A 23,825-nucleotide genomic window follows, 5' to 3' on the forward strand; every position below is an offset into this window, starting at 1 on the left:
CAACTTTATGGGAACATGTTGTTGACATCAAATTCAAGATACTCATTATTTTTTTTCAAAAAACAATAAAATTTTGCAGTTTCAACCTTTGATATGCTGTCTTTGTAGCATCTTACTTTAAAAATATGGTTTACATGATTCGCACATCATTGCATTCTATTTTTATTTACATTCTGCACAGCGTCCCAAGGTTTTTGGAAATTGGGTTGTACTTTTCAAAACATGACGCTCACTCCCAAGTCCATAGAATCCACACATGGAAACTACGCTTCAAATAGTCCTTTTTAAATTCTGTATTTGCGTTTATCTGTTTACAGCAGTTTAGCCCTGCCCATGCACACTGTTGTTACAGGGGTGGTTTAACCTGGGCTGCTTTTTGAATCAAGCACAATACAGGGCAGCCACGCGGCCATCACGCAGTTATATTAGCTGTTGAGGTGGTTAGAATTAATGAATGCACAAAACAAATAAGATCCGAGGCAAGCGGCCACTCAGGCCACAAGCTCTATATTTTCAGTGACCACACTTTGAAATGTTGCAGCCAAGGGCTGCCATACCTTCACTTTTCTCCAGCAGAGAGGCAATGACTGCTTCATCCTCAACAGGGTTCAGAGAACAAGTGGAGTAAACCATCCTGCCACCTACAGCCAGCTGCTCCACTCCACGCACTGCTATCCTCAGCTGGAGTCTGCCACAGAGAACATGCAGGAATAAACACACTCCGTCTAATGACGGATCTCTAGAATGATCGAGAAAGGCAGTAATATGCAAATGAGCCCTTTCAGAATCATTAAAGAAAGTCCAAAGTTTACCTGCGAGCATCCTGAATTACAGCACAGTGCAACATCTCAGGATTACTTGTCATTAATAGTTGCTTTTTACTCAACTATAATTTCAAAACTAGACTATAAATACTATATAAATGTAAACATTTGAATAAATTTATAAATTTATAAATTAATCCAAGAAATAAGTAAAAAAACAGTAGCGTCATATGCTTAAATGATGTTTTATTGATTTTGTGGTGAATGAAGTGAAAGTTCACATCTACATAGATGCAAAATTACTGCCTATTTGCCGAACAGACATTTGGGGGAGTTAATGTTAAACTCAAAATAAGAAATTTTGCACAAAAATTTGCTGGAAAATACCATATTTAAGTTTGTTCTCTGTAGAGGATTATTTTTTTTTAATTCAAGATTTTCCAAATAAATAAATACGTAAATAAAAACCCATTAATGGAGAAAAAAAAAAAAATCAAAACAGGAGAGGAAAAACAATTCATTAAAATTTCACAATAAAATATGATTAAGGCTTAATTATTAGATCCTTATTAATATGCAATTTGTGCTGTTAATACACTTGTTAGGGTTTACAGGATTGCTATAATAGGTATAAATCTTTGTCCAAGTCATGATATGGCACTAGGACAGGTTGACTGTCCACCTTTATATGGCAGTCATCCATGGCTGCGGGTACACACACCTTAAATAAATTCTGTGGTAAACTCAGATATTCTCGGAGCCAAAAGCAACACGTTAACTGTGCGTCTCTCTTACCCGTGCAGATGTAAGCTGTTGCTGGTTGTCCACTTCTTCCAGACGTCTATGTTCTTCCTCATTGTTCCATCTCCACTGCAGACATAAAGGTGATGTTTTAGCTTTGCGGTAACAATTAAAACACTGCAAAACTATTTCAACACCACAAATACCCAGAACACTGAAAATGTATGGTAATCAGACATAGGAACGTACCAGGAATACTAAAAAGTAGATTCGTTTTGGCCGTTTTTTTTTTTTTTTTTTAAACTGATTCAGGAGGGAAAAAATAAGCTAAAATATGGTTTCTGTGTGCTGCTGTGATTCACCCTACAAAGCCTAAAATAATCACTGAAATGTTTTTCTGATCACATTCGCCTTTACATATGCACAGGCTATAAAAAAAAAAAAAGGTTCAGCTGTGTGAACTTTGTTTACAACCCCAATTCCAATGAAGTTGGGATGTTGTGTAAAACATAAATAAATGATTTGACTGCGTGAGCAAATAGTCCAACAGTTTAAGAACAACGTTTCTCAACGTGCAATTGCAAGGATTTTAGGGATTTCATCATCTACAGTCCATAATATCATCAAAAGATTCAAAGAATCTGGAGAAATCTCTGCAAGTAAGCGGCAAGGCAGAAAACCAACATTGAATGCCCGTGACCTTCGATCCCTCAAGCGGCACTGCATTAAAACCGGCATTCTGTAACGGATATTCCCACATGGGCTCAGGAACACTTCAGAAAACCACTGTCAGTGAACGCAGTTCGTCGCTCCATCTACAAGTGCAAGTTAAAACTCTGCCATGCAAAGTGCAAGCCCGAGCTCATCTGAGATGGACTGATGCAAAGTGGAAAAGTGTCCTGTGGTCTGACGAGTCCACATTTCAGATCGTTTTTGGAAATCATGGACGTCGTGTCCTCCGGGCCAAAGAGGAAAAGGACTGTCCGGATTGTTATCAGCGCAAAGTTCAAAAGCCAGCATCTCTGATGATGTGGGTGGATGTTAGTGCCCATGGCATGGGTAACTTGCACATCTGTGAAGCAACATCTGCTGCCATCCAAGCAACGTCTTTTTCAGGGACGTCCTGCTTATTTCAGCAAGACAATGCCAAGCCACATTCTGCACGTGTTACAGCAGCGTGGCTTCGTAGTAAAAGAGTGCGGGTACTAGACTGGCCTGCCTGCAGTCCAGACTGGTCTCCCATTGAAAATGTGTGGCGCATTATGAAGCACAAAATACGACAACGGAGACCCCAGACTGTTGAGCAACTGAGGTTGTACATCAAGCAAGAATGAGAAAGAATTCCACCTACAAAGCTTCAACTGTTAGTGTCCTCAGTTCCCAAATGCTTACTGAGTGTTGTTAAAAGGAAAGGTGATGTAACACAGTGGTAAACACGCCCCTGTCCCAACTTCTTTGGAACATCTTGCAGGCATCAAATTCAAAATGAGTGAATATTTGCAAAAAACAAAGTTTATCCGTTTGAACATTAAATATCTTGTCTTTGTAGTGTATTCAACTGAATATAGGTTGAAAAGGATTTGCAAATCATTGTATTCTGTTTTTATTTATGTTTTACACAACGTCCCAACTTCATTAGAATTGGGGTTGTAGGTCAATTGCAAAATTAACAATACACTGAAGACGATACGATGCCAACAGTAGATAACTCTGCACAATTGTACATTTTCACCAGAGAGGTCTCCAAATCTCCACAACTTATAGTTCAGTTTTAAAAGATATTTTATATAGATTATTTATAGATTTTTCTTCGCTAAAAGCTATGTATGGAAGATAACTTTGCAACCTCCGACTTTTTTCCTCCTGACTCTGTAAAGCTACTTTCTTCAGTTTTAACAAACAAACAAACAAACAAACAAACAAACAAATAAATCAGATCATTAACAACCCCCATACTGAGCTGATGTGGATGGGTTAGAGCAGGGCAGGTGTACTCCAGGACCAGGGCAGGGGAACCTGTGCTTCAAGCAGTTGGCTCTTCACATATTTTGCATTTTACATTTCTGGGCAGGTCACTGCTGAGTCAGCTATTTTAATCTAGAAAACCATGAGCGAGTTTCCTGTAGCCACATGAGTTCATACGCACAGCAACTACATCCCCATCATTTACATCTACTCTTGGCTAAGAAGAGTATACATTTTTCTTCCTCCGAGACGGCTATTTTGAGGTGAACTCTTCAAATCTATCCTCAATCTAATCCTATATGGGTTTCAGAATAGCACAGCAAGCTATAATCACAGCTTTAAACTACAATTCAGACCATTTCACAAGCACAGAAACGCTAAAGCAGAAGAAGCAGCCTGACAATGCTGTGTGTAGAGCTTGCCTTCATCTGGTGGTCATGGTTGGCAATGAATATGCTATGTTTTGCTTGGCATAGGCCCCCAGACCCTAACACCTTCCTAAACCATGCACACAATTCTGCTTCTTAAGGTTACATGCAGTGAAAAAAAAGGATTTCTTGAAAATGATGAAGCAGTCAAATGTAGTATGAACTTCTCTCAAATGTAACAAACACTCCTGCTGCGAGTGTGTAAATGCATAAAAAACCTGAACTTGTCATAGTCGCTTCACTTGAAGTGCTTTTTCAGAAAACCCTCTTCACTTAAGTCCTATAACGGTAACAATCCATCACCATGAAAGCTAAAACTGTATTTATGTCCATCAACAATCATACCTGATAAAACTCACCCCAATCATCTAGTGTGCATGTTCTCACTAGCCACGTTTACATGCAGCCTAATAATCTGTTAATAATCTGACTAAATAGCTCAATCAAAATAGAATGAACACCTTAATCGGAACAGTCTAGTCTGATTGAGGTGGTCTAGCACACCAACTGGACACTCGTATCATGCCAACTGGACCTCACGTGATGTTCGCTGTCATGGTAACGTTTACTCCATGCGCTACTCTACTCATTTTGCATTGGATTACTTGTAGCGAGCATGTAAGCGAAGATTTTTCCATCACAGTTGAGTAGAGTGAGCATAAACACCTCAGTCTGAACCCGTAATCCGACTGTATTAAATCAGACTGGCAAAAATCTTTGCATGTAAACACAGCCACTGTCTAAAAGGCAAGAAATTGTTATGTGTGAGATGCTCTGTTTTAAAGTCTGTTATAAGTCATGTAGCGCACACCCAGCTAGAGCCACACATGCAGAGAACCAATCTAAAAACATCAAAGCTGAAACAGATAGGATTTTTTTTTTTGCCATTCAGACTAAACAAAATCTTAAATTAAGTGTCAAAAAAATAACTTTGTCTGAACAAAGTTTAAAAGTTCAGCGACACACAAAAAAAAACAAAAAAAAAACAATAACATCTGTAAGAGCAAGAAAAATAGGTCTGCCCTGTCTCACCTGCAAGGCACGTCACACAGCACTCTGTCGTAGAACAGGATGTCTTTCTTGCCGTTTTGCTCCACCAGCAGGCGTGGCATGCAAGAGGCATCATGGTTGACCACCATGATACATGGACTGTTCAGCCTTTTAGCCTGGTGCACCAGCAGGTAGCAACGCTTATTATCCACATCATTGGCAATTACAAAACCCTCTGTACACAGAAAAAAACAGCAGAGAAAAAAAACTGCATTAGAGTTATGTAGAACAGATTTACTTGTGGGCTGTAGAATGCAGCAGTCTCCATCACCTCCAGCTTTAGCCCAACAGGGACACCAGGCTAACTGATTCAGTCAGCTGCAGCAGACGGTGCTGCAATTTCACTGCCTTTTCTGTGTGACAAGCCATGGACCAGCTGGTACTGATAACATTAATGACCAACATTTCCCACAGTCCAGCAGTGTCTAACAGTATATGGGACACACAAGAGACAAATGACTTGAGAAATTCAACAAAGCTAAAGTTGGCTTCTTATTCGAATTTCCCATCCTGCCTTACATGGTACAGCAGTTGCACTGAAATCTGTACAGGTGAATGCAAGTCCTGCTTCATTTAAGGTGGACTCGAAAATTCAAACAAAAAGCTGCCAAATAAAAAACCAAAGTCTTTGTACAAATGCAGACATGCCCCAACATTGCTAGCATTTTTGCCAAATGGCAATATTTACATTTGGTTTATTTACATACATTATACTAGATACTATACTAATACGTTTATATATAGCTCGGTTTTGTTTTTATAATTTTGCACAAGAAAAATACTTAAGCTTTACTTTGGTTGCTAAAAATTGTTTTTATTTAAAGTGAGGAGACATACATTAATAAGACAAATTATTGTTCATCACCAGTTTATTTGAAAATCTAAGGGTTTTAAACCTATATATTTATATGCAAGTACACACACACACACACACACACACACACACACACACACACACAACCAAAAAAATAAATAAAAATTACACATTGATATACATTTTTGGCCACCTCACCCATTAAAGCTGGAGGTAAAATGGATCACATAAAATCAAGCAAGTAATTTCCTCACCAGGAAAAGGCACATCCATATCAGCATGGAGCATCTCTATGAGCTGAGCAGTCTTTGATCCTGGAGCAGCACACATGTCCAGAATCTGTTCATACAACACAAGCATTATGGAACTTACAAGAATATAAACATAAACCAATAAATAAATATGTTTAAAATTGGGTAAAAACTCTTTTCCTGGCAAACAGTACCTTATGTTGAGGCTCTATTTTCAGCAGCAGAGGAGGAATCATACTGACAGCCTCCTGTCTGCTTATATTCCCCTGAGGAACAAGGACAGGATTTTACGTTTACATTTTTAAGACATAAACATTGTAAGTGTTACATTGTAAGATGTGTGGGCGGCACGGTGGCGTGGTGGGTAGCGCTGTGAGGCGACAGTCAAATCAGTCAAACCCACTCAAATCAGATTTCAGCCACTTTCACATGTGGTCTCTGATTGGACACATGGTCCACGGTCACAGGTGTATAAAACCAAGCAGCTAGTCCTGCAGACTGCTTCTACAAACATAGTGAAACAATGAGTCGCTCTCAGGAGCTCAGTGAATTCCAGCGTGGTACCGTGATCGGACGCCACCTGTGCAATAAGTCATGAAATTTCCTCACTACTAAATATTCCAGTCAACTGTCAGTGGTATTATAACAAACTGGAAGTGATTGGGAACGACAGCATCTCAGCCACGAACCGGTATGCCAAGTTGAGACATTCTCTGGAGTGACTAATCACGCTTCTCCGTCTAGCAATCTGATGGACGAGTCTGGGTTTGGCGGTTGCCAGGAGAACGGTACTTGCCTGATTGCATTGTGCCAAGTGTAAAGTTAGGTGGTGTGGGGTTGTTTTTCAGGACTTGGGCTCGGCCCCTTAGATCCAGTGAAAGGAACTCTTAAAGCTTCAATACCAAGAGATTTTGGACAATTTCATGCTCCCAACTTTGTGGGAACAGTTTGTGGACGGCCCCTTCCTGTTCCAACATGACTGCACACCAGTGCACAAAGCAAGGTCCATAAAGACATGGATGAGTAAGTTTGGTGTGGAAGAACTTGACTGGCCTGCACAGAGTCCTGACCTCAACCCAACAGAACACCTTTGGGATGAATTAGAGTGGAGACTGCGAGCCAGGCCTTCTCATCCAACATCAGTGTGTGACCTTACAAATGCGTTTCTGGAAGAACGGTAAAAGATTCCCATAAACACACTTTGTGGAAAGCCTTCCCAGAAGAGTTGAAGCTGTTACTGCTTTGCACATAAAACCTAAGAAGACACGAAGGTTCACCGTTTTGGAAATTAAATAAAATAGATACATTTGCGCTGTAAACATCACAACCACTGATTCCTATTACCACTACAGTAAAGAGTCAGTAGATTTCTCCACAATGAGCCACTTCAAAACACATCACTCTGATTGACTATGTACATATCATCATCATCATCATCATCATCAACCACTTTGTCCAGATAAGGTCGTGGTAGCAGTTGAGAGAGCAGAGAATCCCAGATGACCCTGTCCACCGCAACTTCCTCCAGCTCATTCCCAGGGACCCCAAGCCGCTCCCAAGCCAACTTGGAAATATAATCCCTCCAACGGGTCCTAGGACGAGCCTGGGGTCCCCCACCGGGAGGTGTCCAGGGGGCATCCGGATCAGATGCCCAAATCACCTCAGCTGGCTACTCTGAGCTCCTCTCGGATGACCGAGCCCCATACCCTATCAAATAGAGTGTAGCCCACCACCCTGCGAAAAAAGCTCATTTCCGCCGCTTGCATTCGCAATCTCATTCTTTCAGTCATTACCCACAGCTCATGACCACAGGTGAGGGTCGGGATGTAGACCGAATGGTAAACAGAGAGCTTCGCCTTATGCTTCAGCTCCCCCTTAACCACTACAGTCCGGTATACTGACCGCATTACTGCTGCTGCCTGTCCCAGCCTGGGGCCGATCTCACGATCCCTCTTCCCATCATTCATGAACAAGACCCCGAGATACTTAAACTCCTCCACCTGGGGCAAGTCAGAGGTTGGTGTAGTGTAGTGGTTAACACCTCTGCCTTCTATGCTGTAGACTGGGGTTCAATCCCCCACCTGGGTAAGCACCCTACACTATACCAATAAGAGTCCTTGGGCAAGACTCCTAACACTGCCTTCATCTACTTGTGTAAAATGATCAAATTGCAAGTCGCTCTGGATAAGAGCGTCAGCTAATTGCCATAAATGTAAAGTCCTTTCCCCTTTCCTGGAGTGGCCATGCCATCCTTTTCCAGGCTAAGACCATGGACTCAGATTTGGAGGTGCTGATCTGCATACCAATCACTTCACACTCAGCTGCAAACCGCTCCAGTGAACCCTGGAGGCATCCATGTGATTCAGCCAAAAAACCATCATCTGCAAATAGCAGAGACGCCACCCTCCAGCCTCCACACATAATGCCCTCATGACCCCGGCTACACCTTGACACTCTGTCCATGAATATCATGAACAGGAGTGGAGACAGGGCACAACCCTGGCAGAGTCCAACGCTAACACCCTCCATGAAACAACGGACACAGAATCACGTACCCTGCCCGGGAGAGAGTCACTGGGACCTATCCCTGGAGCCAGGCCTGGCTCTTGGTATGTACATCTCAACAACTAAAATATGCAGAAGGTTTGGTGGAATTGCCCTTTAAGGAGCCTGATTAATCTCCAGATCACCCAGTACAACAGTGAGACTGTAAATCAAACTTACCGATTCAGTCTCGCTGACTAGGAACTGGTGGAATTTCTCCAAAAGCGGAGACTTTCGCAAGATCTTTCTGCTCATGTTGGTGTGCCAAGCCAATTCATCAGGATACCTGTGATATCACAATAAAATTGGTCACACTGTACAAAAAATGTTGAAAACCGAACTTTGATATTCTTAATATTCTTACCAACTAAGAGCCTGTGGGGCTTCTATCTTCTGACCATCTACCTCCAGGTCCTGAATCTCCTTGAAGTATTTCTCTTTCAAGGTGTGAAGGATCTCTTTGGCATGGCTAGTATTAAAAATATAGTGTAGGTTGAGTTATATTTACTGAGTGACATTGATGTACATCGAGTTACATTTTCAAGTCCCAGTTGTTGATGGATATTCAGCAGAAAAGATCTCCATTAATGGAGACCATTAATAACAGATACTTATAGGCCTTAGAAATATGCCTAGTGTTAATGACAATAACAGCAGAACGAAAAGAAGATTTGAGCATTCAAAAGCAATCGTCACCTTTTATACCCAGTGATTCGTATGGTAGCCGGCAGCGGCTCCCTCATAGCTTCCATGAACTGCTCGAACTCTCCCTCTGGCACAATCTTCAGCTCCTGGTAGTAGTGCTCAAACAACTTGTTCTCCTTGACGATATCGGCATAGCCTGCGCCCCATCCCTGTCAGGAGAAACACAATTCTATACACAGCACATGACAAAGATACAGATTATGCCTATAACAAGCCTTTAGAACCTAACAAACTAAGGTTTCGGAGGTGGTACTACGTTCCGTGTAATGTTAGATGCCTTTGATTACATATTTTCAAACATTTTTATGTCTACTTAAGTCTATCCGCAACAAAACCAAATTTCCCCTCACTGTCTTTACATTTGGGTTCGTTCTTAATTCCTTTTTTGTGTCCAATTTCAAAACAAGAAATCAGTGGGTCTGTAAGTTTCTTTACAATGAACCACTAAACTACTCTGACAGACTATGTCTCAATGACTGAACTCTGCAGTCCTACAGGAACATGTTTGACAGTTTGTTTCTTGTTTTTTTACTTATATTTGAGTCATTATTTAACTTAAATAAGTCAGCAAAAATGTAATGTTAAGTCACTTGCAAGGTCCAGTCCACCTACATTTGCTGTCAAACCATATCAGATTTACACTAACAATCCTTTATTATTATTATTAATATTTAACATGGTGACAGTGACACTTTACTGAAATTTTTAATAGCTACCTTTATAGATATGAGTCACTGTTTCACTGCAGCTGTACCAGTGTTATTACAGGATGTGGTAAGTTAGGCTGATCTAGCCATTTCTTTCCCATTTGCAAAAGCACCTGAACACTAACAGCAGTAAACAGACCCACTTTAACTCCACAGCTCATCTCTCAGACACCACACTATGCACTGTGTGCACCAGCTGTAAATCTGCTGCCTGAATTTTCTTCATTTTCACCAAATAGCATCTCTCTCTCCTCTCTGAGCTGCTGTGTGTAAACCAGCCAGTTAAACCCACTCCCAGCATCTCTCTCTCTCTCTCTCTCTCTCTCTCTCTCTCTCTCTCCTCTGAGCTACTGTGTGTAAACCAACCAGTTAAACCCACTCACAGCATCTCTCTCTCTCCTCTCTGAGCTGCTGTGTGTAAACCAACCAGTTAAACCCACTCACAGCATCTCTCTCTCTCTCTCTCTCTCTCTCTCTCTCTCTCCTCTCTGAGCTGCTGTGTGTAGACCACCCAGCTAAACCCACTCCCAGCATCTCTCTCTCCTCTCTGAGCTGCTGTGTGTAGACCACCCAGCTAAACCCACTCACAGCATCTCTCTCTCTCCTCTCTGAGCTGCTGTGTGTAGACCACCCAGCTAAACCCACTCACAGCGTCTCTGCTCCGTTTCCCCTCCGCGCCTCCGTCTCTCTGTCTGTTCCTGTTTCTCCTGCCCATCCTGGCGAGACACAAAACCCCGGACACGAATCTCCGAATCGTCTTTAACCGAAAGGCCCTGAACAGACAGTGAACTGAAGATAAGCTAAAGCTAAAGCTAAAGCTAAACTCATGTGCAGCTCACAGAAACTCAACACGCCGCACAGCAGCTGAAGGACCCTGGGGTGGCCGCGATCTTGCCTGAATTATATTCCTGAACGCCCAACAAGATATTAAATAAATTGCTTTATTTATTAAATGTATTATTATCAATGTGGTGGTGGTCGTAGTAGTTTTGCCGTTATTTTAATGTTTGATGTTTAATAATAATAATAATAATAATAATAATGTACTTGATAATACGTAGAAATGTATACGATAATAGTAATAATATAATAATAATCTCATTTATGTATGTTTACATTGCTGTATGTGCCTGGTTTGTATTTGATGCTGTTTTATTCATTTAGATTTTTCAATTTAGGAATAATTGTTGTTAACATTATTGTTCTTACTAAAAGAAGAAAAAGAATAGGTACAATAAAGTAGTACTAGTACTAGTAGTCGTAGTAGTTATTATTATTATTTATTATTATTATTATTATTATTATTATTATTATTATTAAAACCTTTAGGAAGGCTAACGATTAGCTCTGTGAGATAGTTTTAAAATATCGTTCTAATGATTAACTGTCATATCTCTCTCTCTCTCTCTCTCTCTCTCTCTCTCTCACTCTCTCTCACACACACACACACACATTATTTATTGAACTCCAGGCACACATTCATGCATTTATTCCTGCTGACAGACTAATATCATCTTCCGTAACCGGTGTATTTCATGACCGCTTTTCTCTGCTCTTTGCACATGTAATTTTAACTAAACTCGAAAGTTTATTTATTCATGTCTTCCTATTATTTATAACTTTGTGAACGGGGGATTATCAAAGTGATAACATCATCATACGTAACTCGGCGCTGTAAACGGATATAAGCTTCCTATTGGCTCCCAAAAAAATAAAATGCGTAATCCGTTCATCCTATTGGTGCAGCTCCCGGCATAAGCCCGCCCACCCTGCTTGTGATTGGTGGACACATGGGAAGACGGCGCGGTGGCGTGAGGGCACGAATTTCGTAAGCAGCGCAGATCTGGATGTGTTGCTGTCAGAGCGGAGCTTTAATGCTCAGCGGCTCCACAGCGCGCAGACCTCAGGGCTTCATTATTACTGGATAGCAGGTCACCGGTTTTTAAAGCAGTCATGGACACATTTCTCCAGCACCTGTTCTCTTCTCAGGAGGAGGAGCTTTACATCTTGGACTGTTTATCGTACCTCATGATATTCATGGCGTTGGTAACGTTCCTGGCGCTGCTGGTTGAGAATGTGCCTTATGGGAGATACTCGGACAGGAAATTCGGATTCCCAGTGAGTGCCAGAGTAGCCTGGTTTATTCAGGAGCTGCCTGCTTTGGTCGTGCCTTTGGCTCTAGTGTTGTGGACTTCAGCATCCAAGACAGTGCATCTGCCGAACCAGCTGCTTCTAACCATGTATTTTTGCCATTATATTCAAAGGTGAGCTGGCCTGTGTTGTGTGGGGATGGGCGATACCACCTTTCTGCTTTCGATACGATACTGACCATTACTAAAGCCAGTACACCGATATTAGTACAGACATAAAAACATATATGGACATACAAAAATGACAAATCTTCGTGGTTTCTACAGTGAAAAGTGATCAATACAATACTTTTGGAAGTCTCTGCATTCGTCTTAACTGCACTGGGTTGGCTTTACCCCAAAAATCGTTAAGCAAAGATTGTTGTTAATGATGAGAAGAGCATCACACTGAGCACCCGCTCTACCAGTTAAAGGAGAACTCCACCAATGTTCTCAGAATTTCTACATGATTCAGTAATTAGGCTGTGAATGAAGTAACGCAGAGCCTTTTGTCGTGAAATGCTTCCTTCTAAAGAAACCTGCAAAGTCAGAATTCCTCAGAATGGCGATGATAGGAACCAGACATCTCAAGCCTTTAACGCATTTAAAAGCTGCATCACAGGAGGCTATTCCATGAAACGGATATAAATGTACCGTGTGATGCTGGACACACTGTAATAATGTAGTTTTATTGTCAATGTTTGGCCAAAAGCCCAATTTTATAGTGCATTCATGGCAGAGGGGTACATGCAGGGAGTTGTAAGGCCAAGTAGGCCCCAAAGAAAACCTCATTTTTTTGTGATTTCCCTTTGTTTTCTTGTTATCAATGTAAAATATGAATAATTCAGAAAACATTGCCTGTTCTGGATAGCCAGTAAATTGTGACCCCTGGTTCCTCTCATCACTGAAGAAATCTGAGTAGGTATGTTTCTATAGAAATAGGACATTTCCCATCAAACCAATCTGAATGTTTATGTTTATGTTCAACCACTCAGTTTACCTTTAAGATGATCTTAACTCTAACATGCTCTTGGGAAACTGGGTCTATATTTATTTGTAAGGATTACAGGTATTTGTAAGTATCCATACTTTAGTATTAATCCATCCTTCGTTTTTTAGTCCATTACTAAATATAGAAGAGGTTAGGACTTGTTGATGCCCCTGTGAGTAGAAAAAACTGTGCTTCTTTCAGGTCTCTCATTTATCCATTTTTAATCCGAGGAGGGAAACCCACACCGTTTGCTTCCTTTGCCCTGGCGTTTGTTTTCTGCATCTATAATGGCTATCTGCAGGTCAGATACCTGAGCCACTACGCAGAGTTCCCCTCTGACTGGGTTACACATCCCTGCTTCATCTCAGGTGGGTAATGTTCTAGCAGGTGCTTAGGGCTGCAGGCCTGCAGTAGTGCTTGTGCATGCATGTCTATTAACCACAGAGGCCCTATTTGTAGTTCTACATGTACAGATTTCTCTGCATGTTTTGTCAGCCTTTCTTTACCCAGTTCATCAATGGTCAGGACCCCCACAAGACTACAACTAAGAACATTTATGCACCCCTCGTCAGTGTTTTGATGATTTCCTCAGTGAGAATAAGTACACGTCCTATACAGAGAACACACTTTGCGCTGCACTTTTCAAAGCACAATGACTTTATTTGGAATTTGAATTTAGGATATTTGGGGGGGGAAGCATGAAATATGGAATGTGCAAAAGTTGTGGCACATTTTATGACGCATGCACAAACACACACACACACACACACACGCACACACACACACACGTGTATATATTCATGATGAATGGACCAAAAGAAACAGCTCAAAATTTCATTGACCAGACTGTATATACAGTATCTCACAAAAGTGAGTACATCCCTCACATTTCTAATGATTAACTGTCTTCTCTCTCTCTCTCTCTCTCTCTCTCTCTCTCTCTCGCATACACACACACACAGCTAATATTTTATTATATCTTTTCATGGGACAACACCTAAAGAAATGAAACTTGGATATAACTTAGTAGTCAGTGTGCAGCTTGTATAGCAGTGCAGATTTACTGTCCTCTGAAAAAACTCAACACACAGACATTAATGTCTAAATATCTGGCAACACAAGTGAGTCCACCTCACAGTGAACATGTCCAAATTGTGCTCAAAGTCACAATATTTTGTGTGATCACCATTATTATCTAAAACTGCCTTAAACTTCTTGGGCATGGAATTCACCAGAGCTGCACAGGTTGCTACTGGAATCCTCTTCCACTCCTCCATGATGACGTCACTGAGCTGGTGGATGTTAGACACCTTGCGCTCCTCCTCCTTCTGCTTGAGGATGCCCCACAGGTGCTCAATTGGGTTTAGGTCTGGAGACATACTTGGCATCACCTTTACCTTCAGCAAAGCAGCTGTCATGTTGGAGGTGTGTTTGGGGTTGGAAAACTTCCATGCGGCGCAGATTCTGAAGGGAGGGGATCATGCTTTGCTTCAGAAGGTCACAGTAGATGTTGGAATTCATGTTCCCCTCAATGAACCACAGCTCCCCAGTGCTGGCAGCGCTCATGCAGCTCCAGACAAGAGACTTGGTACTCCTCAGTAGGTCACCACCACACATGCTGGACCCCATCTGAGTCAAATAAGTTTATCTTGGTCTCGTCAGACCACAGGACATGGTTCCAGTAATCGTCCGCAAACTGTTTGCAGGCTTTCTTGTGCGTCAGCTTCAGAAGAGGCTTCTCTCTCCTTCTGGGACAATGGCCACGCAAACAATGATGATGCATTGTGCAACATATGGTCTGAGCACTGACGGGCTGACATCCCACTTCTTCAACATCTGCAGCAATGCTGGCAGCAATGCTATTTTTGAAGCCAACCTCTGGATATGAAGCTGAACAAGTGGACTCAGCTTCTTTGGTTGACCCTGGCGAGGCCTGTTCCGAGTGGAACCTGTCCTGGAAAACCACTGTTTAACTTTGTCCACCGTGGTACAGCTCAGTTTCAGAGTGTTAGCAATCTTCTTATAGCCTAGGCGATCTTTGTGGAGAGCAGCCATTCTATTTCTCACATCCTCAGAGAGTTCTTTGCCATGAGGTGCCTTGTTGAAAATCCAGTGGCCAGTATGAGAGAATTGTACCCAGAACACCAAATTTAGTAGCCCTGCTCCCCATTCACACCTGGAACCTTGTAACTCTTAACAAGTCACATGATACCAGTGAGAGACAACGACACAATTGGGCACAATTTGGACCTGTTCACTATGAGGTTCTCTCACTTGTGTTGCCAGCTATTTAGACATTAATGGCTGTGTGTTGAGTTCTTTTCAGAGGACAGTAAATCTGCACTGTTATACAAGCTGTGCACTGACTAATTTAAGTACTTTTAAATACCCACTCAAAAATTCTGATACTCCCAGTCAAATTGCATATTTTATTGATTATAACAAAGTTCTAACACATAATCTACTTCTTATGACTGCTCCCATAAGACTAGCTGTTACTGTAATTCAGATGTTAAGCTTTAGTTTTTGGCTTTTTTTCTGTACACAAGCAGAAATTGTCGCAGCTGTCTATTTCTGATGGAGGGATATTGAGCCCTCGTTTTGTTACAGTTGATGGATTTTTATCTCATTATCATGCAGGGACCTGTCTGTGGCTCTTTGGATGGATAATTAATATTCACTCTGATCATATTCTGAGGAACCTGCGAGCTCCTGGAGAAACAGGCTATAAGATACCAAGAGGTAAAACACTTTTCTAGCTTATCACACCATATTTGCTCTGCATTATGATTGCATTCAGTAACAGTTCAGCGTGTATACATCTGCGTGGTTGAGTTGAATAAGCTGTTCCTTTGTCCTGCTCCTGTTTTATGTTCTGATATTTTATACTAATGCTGTTTGTTATCCGGTGTCGACCAGAGAAGGATGGGTGCCCCTTTTGAGTCTTGGTTCCTCTCAAGGTTTCTTCCTCTCACTCTTAGGGTCTCTCTCTCTTTTTTCATTGCCACTGTTGCCATTGGCGACACTCATGGGGCCTCGGAGCCATATTTTTCTATAAAGCTGCTTTGTGACAACACCTATTGAGGGAATAAGCGCTATATAAATAAACTTCGACTTGACTTTGTTATTCTACCTGGTAGGCTGTTTTGAGATGAGGCTGAATGAAAATTGGTCAGTTTAAAATCCTCTGAGCGAGCAGTTTTCAGCGATTAATGCCAGTGATGCTGACTGAGGTCAAAGTCATCAGGTTTGTCCCTTGTAATAATTTACATACAATTAAAATTCCATGGTGCACCTTCACTTCTTGGATTGAATTGACTTGACTGCAGTCAACATCAGTCAACGTATATTTGATGTTAATGACTAAAAATCGCTGGACAGGAGAGTTTTAGGCTGACTAGGCTCATATTCACAGGCTATGTAGGAAAACAACGAATTACTGTCTAACTTATATTTGACGTCAACAGTTCAACATGAAGTCTGATATTTTAGTTGCTGTAGCCTGGAGAGAACATTGAAAATCAAGGAGGGTCTCTGACCTGGATGAACATTTTCCCTGAATGATAGGTGGAGGTGAGGGGTGAAACATTATATTATTGGTTGGTTGACGTTGTAGAGGTGAGCAGAAGTCATTACACCTTGATTGAATATTACAGAAAAGTAATTATGTAAATATAGTATGATGAATTGGACCTAATATGACAAAGGAACAATCTAACGAGGTAAAAAATCCATATTGATTTCAGATTGACTATATAAATGCTCAAAATGCTCATTTCTATGATGTTTCCTTGGGATTCCAGTGTGTTTGGCTATTTATTGCGCACTTAAAAATGACGGTTCTTCAAGGGTTCTTTCGTAAAGGAGGTGGTTCTATGTAGAACCATGAGCACTGAAAAACCCTTTGCATCATTGAAAGGTTCTTTGCATCAAGAAGGGCTTTTCCAGATTGATGGAGAATGTGTTGAATATGATTCCATATAGGCCCATTTTTAAAAAGGTTTCTATGTAGCAACAAAAAGCTTGACATCGCAACAATAGAACCCTTTTTGGGGCTATATGGAAAAATACTTTATTTTGAGTGCCTGCCATTTGTGAATAATTAGGAATTGGGAATAATTGGGTAGGATACACTATAACAGACTGGACTGAGTGCGAGTTATAACAGCCGCTTAAAAAGTCTTATTGATACAGATGCAGTTCGTCCACGCAGGCTTACCAACCTAAAATATCTGCTTCAGGAGACATAAGGTTAGTAAAAGGCTACTTCAGACAGTGTCAAATTTATTTTCAACCACAAGGAAGAGCAGCACATATCTTGATGTGTACATATGTGAATAAAAAAATAGATCTGTTTTGAATTAATGAGGGGCTATGGATTTCTCTCATTGTTTATTTGAGGGTCTTAAATAAGTTTTAAACCTACCTCCACCATGTGGAGGCTGGCTGGCTCTCACTTTGACCTGCTTATATTCTTAATAAGAATTCTATATGGCAGGAAGATTGAAATAATGTAGTTGAAATTTAAAAAATGTACACATCCTTTACAGGGAGCAAACTTAAATATGGCAATTTTTAGCCAATTTACATACACAGTTTATATTTTAAATGCTTTAATTCTTCGATACATTTGGAAAAAAGTAAAACGTATGTAAAATGTGCCATTACTTTTGCACAGACCACAATTTGTTGTTGTTTTTTTTATTTTCAAATTTGTAAACCGCACTGATGATTAGGGTGAAATAAGTCACTTATATAGTATAAAAACTACATCTTTAGTCTTGGGAAATATCTACCCCCGATTATGAGGATGTTGGTATAGTAAGTTAAAGTTAAACTTTTTTAATCCCACAACCGGGGAAACTCCACCTCCGCATTTAACCCATCCATGAAGTGAAACACCACATACACTATGGGGCAGTGAGCACACTTGCCCGAAGCGGTGGCCCAATCTACGGCGCCCGGGGAGCAATTGGGGGTTAGGTGTCTTGCTCAAGGACACCTCAGTCATGGACTGCCGGTGCTGGGGATTGAACCAGCGACCTTCTGGTCACAGGGCCAGTTCCCTAACCTCCAGCCCACGACTGCCCCCAATGTCTGTGTTGCATTTACAAAATTACCCCTAGTTACATTGTCCCATGAGCAGACCTCAAATCAGCAGCCCGCATTCTGCTGGTTTCATGTGTGCATGACCACTGGTCAGTATACAGTGACTGTATGCAGCTGAATTTCATGGGTGCATGAGGGAAAATAAAAATAGACATGCTTTGACTCATCACCTCTAACCTGTCAGTACAAACCATGTTAACAAACACTTATCATTCATGACAACCATCTTTCTCCCCACCCCCCGCCCCCCATGGCTTATATTCATATGTATCTGTGAGTCCACTGTTTTCCTTCCATTCTGAATTTGTAATGGTTACACATGAATTTGTAAATGAATACTGTGTTAAAGTGCTGTGTAGCCCCTCTGCTCCAACAGTAGATACTCAGTGAGTCATCATAGACTTCAGCAAAAAAGGCTTTTCCTCAGGCTGTTGACATCTGACTAGTCATAACAAGTTCATTTTATGTGATATAGCCTATAAAATATGCAGAAGATGATTATAGTTTGCATGTCACAACGCTATGTTTCACAATGCTGTGTTGCTGATACAGTCACATATATACCCTTCTTTTATTTCATTTACAGTCAAAACAGCCATTAAGTACAAATTGTTCATTTCATATGAAAATATATGGTTATAAGATAATCCGTTTGTATAAGGAAGGAGAAAAGCAAAGAAAAATAAGTTTCAGAAACTGGAGCTCAAGAAGAGATTAAACTTTACAGAGAATATGGGACTCCTAACAACTGTGCAAGACCTGGTAGACCACCGAAACTGCCCCCATCAGATAAACTGCACTTAAAGCTTTCGTCTTTGAGAGAGAGGAGAAAATCCAAGCTGCTTCAGATCTGAAATCGTCATTCCACTGTGAGAAGACGACTCGGCGCTAAGAGTCGGAAGGGATGTGTAGCTGTTCAAGAAGAACCTCACTGAGAAAAGGAGATGGACACATCAAACAAAGAAGTTGAGCAATGGACCGACCACCCCAGTCCAGGCCTCAACGTTGCTGAATGAGTTTGGGATTGCATAGATTGTGCGAAACAGAAAATACAACGAGCTAAGACTGAACTGTGGAGGTGTGGAAAAATGTTCCTGCAGGAAATCGTGGCGTCTTTAAAAACTGAAATTGAGTCCCCTGAAAAGAATGAGAGCTGTAGTAAAAGTAAAGTGTGGACACATTTAATGAGAGAGGTAGATGATGAGAAGAAATGTTATTAAATTTAGTTGTTGAGTGTAGTTTTGTGTAGTTTTCTCTGTTCTTCTTTTACCCCCACACTGAAAAATGAATATAATTAAAGGCTGTGTAGAATTGAAATTATGTACAATCATATATACATATAATGTCAATGGTTTAAACTCCTCTGTGACTGTTGCCTCTTGCTTTCATACGGCTCGTAAATTCTTGTTACAGTGGAGGGTCTTGAGGGAAAAATGAGTGTTCCACTTTGCTATTGCTTTTGTTAGTTTGCTGCTCGTTGATTTGTCCATATGTCTCCTGTGAGCACTGTCATGCATAGACTGCTGAAGATGCTGAAAGTAGCACTTATAAGCCGTTTAAAGGCTGTATTTGAGAGAAAGGGCTGCAATCGCAGATTCTATTACAGCAACATACAGCATGAGAGCAGCTGGGCTTCAGCCTGCACTGCTACAGGTGTTAAAAATTTGGGCCATTAATAATTTATTGCATTAACTTTGGCCTTACACTCAAATATGCACTGACAAAGTATATCAGTTTATATTGCATATACGGCAGTCTTGCAGTGTGATATGTTTCTTTAAGCGATGTTCCTTTTTTTCTGTTTTTTTTTTTTTTTGTAGGTGGAATGTTTCTGTACATTTCAGGTGCTAACTTTTTGGGTGAGATTCTGGAATGGGCCGGATTTGCTCTTGCTGGTCACTCAATCCACAGTGTGGCCTTTGCTTTCTTCACCTGCATCATCCTTTCCAGCAGAGCAGTAGCTCACCACAAGTAAGGACTTTTATTAAGTCTAGTTTAATATACTTTGAGATTTCATTTTCTTTATCCATTCAAGATGTATGAATTGATTTAATTTGTGTCAGTGGATTTTATGATTAAATGAGTTATGGCAGTGGTGGATGAAGTAGAGCCACCCAAGGTAAAATATTACTGCAGTAAAAGTAGAAGTTCCTCCCTTTAGACCTCCACTTGAGTAAAAGTACTAAAGTATTTGACTTCAAATGTACTTAAGTGTCAAAAGCAAAAGTACTAAAAGATTAATTATGGCTTTAAGTCCTGTTATAATTTTATTGATTAAATCACTTTTACACACAAGCAAAGTTTCAGTTTCAGATTTATTTACAACTTAGTTCCAAGTTTAAGTTTAATAAGAACTGGCTTTAAACTCAGGATCACAGATGAGCTCCTTTACTATGTTGATCTGTAGGCGTCTGTTCATAAACATAAACCAGCCCAAACTAATTTACTATAAAATGAAACGGTGTTTGTAGAAATTCAGAAAAAAGCCGCGTCAGTCTCGACTGCATATGTGGACATATTTCTATATTGTGCTCTATTTACACAAAGTTAGGTTAGTTCATCATTTATGTTGAACAGACTCTCCCAAAGTTTGACGCTGCTGCACTGACGTTGAACCGCGTGCTGCACTGGGTCGGTATGACCAACAGGTCAAAACCAGCTCTAAACAAAGTGACCACTGGGCCCTGATTGGTGCTCTGTTACGTTTTTATACACACAGAAACTAAAAGGAACAACAAAAATTTAATGGAGTAAAAAGTCAGATATTAGACTCTGAAATGTAGTGGAGTGAAAGGAAAAAGTCGCCCAAAATGGAAAAACTTCAGTAAAGTACAGAAAAATGAAAGAACTACAAAGAGCAAAAAAATTACATTTACTTAGTTATCCATCCATCCATCCATCCATCCTCTAAGCTGCTTGTCCTTCTTTGTCGTTCTATCTCGCTGATGTTGGATCAAAACCTCATATCTCCAAAATTGTAACTTTACAGGAGAAAGAAAAAACATACTCGTCTTTTAATGGAACTCAATGGAACCAGACTTTTTTCTTTTTTTCTTTTTTTTTTAGGTCATTTCTTTTGGTCCATTCATCATGGAATTTGCACACAATATATAGGACTATCCGTAGTTTCAATTTGATGTCAATGCACACAAAGGTCACCAGCAAGGGGGATACAGGAGTATTTCAACAGGGAAAGCTGTGGGAAAAATAACTCGGAACCTGATATTAAAAGATGGTGGAAAGATGCATCACTATAACACGATAAAATTACTGTTAAAATGAGAAGATAATCGTATTAATGTGTTTTGTTTTTCAGGTGGTATCTGACGAAATTTGAGGATTACCCCAAATCAAGAAAAGCTCTGATTCCATTTGTGTTTTGATAGTGATCATGTTATCATGATGTTGCTGTCATGTACCCTGAATAACATGCGGGAAACATTGTCTGTATATTTATTCACTTACTGTGTTGTGAATCTAAAAAGACAAACTGAGACTGAGACTGTATTTTTCCTCATTGCGAACTTTCCTGAACACCAGATTAATCCTGTTTTGGGACTAAAATGAATTTCAGTGTGATTATTTAAAAGAAACTTGTAGGAATTTATTCATGAATTAATGATAATGGTCAGTTTTGTACTCTAGAGAGAAGCAGGAGGGTTGAAGTCATGCCTGTGACATCACACCCATGGTGAATTAAAAAATAAGCCGTTCTTGCAGATGTATTTCCTTTAGTTTCCTCGCAAATTTGAATGTTGATATTAACAGTGAGTGTGTTTACATGCACTTATTAATCCGAAAACTGCGGAAAATCAGATTTGGTCAGTCATTCAATCAACACGTTTAACATGCTCTGATTCCTCAGTCAGATAATGGGGAAACTCCGGGGCGACATAAGTCAGACAGTCATCAGATTTCTGCTTCACAACCAGCCAATAAACTCAGAACAAAACATGATGTAAAACTCAAACTTCATGTCACAGTTGTTTGTTTTAAAAAAAAAAACATCACAGTGACTTTACCTGAAAAAAATGAATATTTAAATCCTTTATTTCGTGTTTGATTTCAGCACCTCTCTTGCTGCCATCTCGCAGCATCCACCGCGTGTTGTCGAGCATGCGCAGACTGAACAGTCTGAAAGAAATCAGAGTAAGAGTTCACATGCACTGAGAAATCTGATTACTGAGCTGAAATCCTGCCTCTTTATTGGATTTCTTAATCGGGTTTCTAGATGAGAGTTTAGCGTTTGCATGGCCATTTGAATAATCAGATAACTGCAGAAATCGGATTATGATTGGATCAATGAGTGCATGTAAACACACTCATTGTCTGAAATTAGAAGTGGACAAATTCACCCTGGAGACATGGAGCTCATGAACTGCCTGTAGACCAATCAGAAACAGCCCATGTGATTTGTACACGACAAACAACCAAACTGCTGGAAGTGTTTAAGCCACAGTTCTTATGCTGGTGACATCCTGTATAGATAAAAATAATGCATGGCCACCACTTAGTAAAGTGTGGGAATAAGATAACTAAGTCGTGGCCATGACTTAGTAAGGCGTGGGTAAAAAACATCCTTATGAATGCATTCTAACATGTTATGAATGTGTTTATAGATGCTTACAAAGGTGACATTCATAGAAAGTGTTACCAACTTTTTTCATGAAACTTCTTTTATTCTAACAGAATGGTTTTTATACTAAATATCACCCACAGCAGGTGGAACCAGTCAAATTCTGTTGTGTTTTTTACAGATGATCAACAATAACGTCTTAGATTAGGTCTGTGTCAACAGTTCTCCAAGCTGCCACCACAAACACCATGACAAATCTGTGCTTTCACACTTCAGCTGCAACGTCCAACACTTGTGAGCTGTAGAAGACAAAGAAACAACACAGAACACACACTCATTCATGCCCATACACTGAAAGTTTAAAAGGACGAGCCACTCTTACTCTCAGAGGAGCACTAGATATCAAATATCAGATATCAAATTATGATGATGAGGTATCAAAAGAAATATCATTTCAGTAATATTCAGAGTGCATAATGCATAGCAAAAAAGAAACAGTATCATTTCTGGTTGATTGAATGTCAATAAATAATAAATAATTGAGGTAATATATGAACTTATTTATAATAAGTTTAAGTTTTTTTTGACATAATATCAAAACACCAGCTTTACATTGTCTGAATGTTTCATGACAAATGAAATCACCATCGGCGATGATACAAAATGAGCCTAAATGAACTAAAATTATAGTAACTTAAGCAAGTAAAGTGGAATTCCACCAATTTCCACCGAAGACGTAAGATGAGATATAAACAAAGTCATTGAGAGTGGCTAAATGTGAAATGGTTTAATGTAGAGAAACCTACTGACTTAGATCTCTTTACAGTGGTGGTGATAGGAACCAGGAACCCTGTCTACAACAGACATATAGACATTATACTTACTGTCCAAAACCACCAGTGAACCCTCATGTGTTCCTATCACCACCACTGTGAACAACTCTGAGGAGCTGAACAGAGCCTTTCACATTAAAGCACTTACGTAAATCAATCATTCTGATTCATTACATTTTTAAAAAATGCATACATGTAGAAAAATCAGTGAATTCCCC

The 23,825-nt window shown here is 40.2% G+C and overlaps 2 protein-coding genes across 2 annotated transcripts in view; one reads left to right on the forward strand and one right to left on the reverse strand.

The window, feature by feature from the left end:
- The window catches only part of nsun2 (NOP2/Sun RNA methyltransferase 2), a 33,758-nt gene extending 22,919 nt beyond the window's left edge, over window positions 1-10,839 (reverse strand). The window contains exons 1-9 of the mRNA XM_037535199.1: window positions 10,619-10,839; window positions 9,254-9,411; window positions 8,922-9,026; window positions 8,738-8,843; window positions 6,208-6,279; window positions 6,017-6,101; window positions 4,931-5,123; window positions 1,560-1,634; window positions 558-688 (exon numbers count right to left, since the gene is read on the reverse strand). Of these exons, the coding sequence (XP_037391096.1) occupies window positions 558-688; window positions 1,560-1,634; window positions 4,931-5,123; window positions 6,017-6,101; window positions 6,208-6,279; window positions 8,738-8,843; window positions 8,922-9,026; window positions 9,254-9,411; window positions 10,619-10,684 (991 nt within the window). The 5' untranslated portion in view covers window positions 10,685-10,839. The remainder of the gene's footprint in view (window positions 1-557; window positions 689-1,559; window positions 1,635-4,930; window positions 5,124-6,016; window positions 6,102-6,207; window positions 6,280-8,737; window positions 8,844-8,921; window positions 9,027-9,253; window positions 9,412-10,618) is intronic.
- Window positions 10,840-11,753: 914 nt separating this feature from the next.
- On the forward strand, window positions 11,754-21,762 carry srd5a1 (steroid-5-alpha-reductase, alpha polypeptide 1 (3-oxo-5 alpha-steroid delta 4-dehydrogenase alpha 1)). The gene is made up of 5 exons (XM_017711396.2): window positions 11,754-12,233; window positions 13,291-13,457; window positions 15,730-15,831; window positions 20,019-20,169; window positions 21,515-21,762. Exons 1-5 carry the CDS (start codon window positions 11,923-11,925, stop codon window positions 21,579-21,581), a joined length of 798 nt encoding a protein of 265 aa, XP_017566885.1. The 5' UTR covers window positions 11,754-11,922; the 3' UTR covers window positions 21,582-21,762.
- The last annotated feature ends 2,063 nt before the right edge of the window (window positions 21,763-23,825 follow it).

The sequence above is a fragment of the Pygocentrus nattereri genome, chromosome 27 (genome assembly GCF_015220715.1).
Source record: "Pygocentrus nattereri isolate fPygNat1 chromosome 27, fPygNat1.pri, whole genome shotgun sequence".
In the NCBI taxonomy this organism is placed as follows: domain Eukaryota; kingdom Metazoa; phylum Chordata; class Actinopteri; order Characiformes; family Serrasalmidae; genus Pygocentrus; species Pygocentrus nattereri.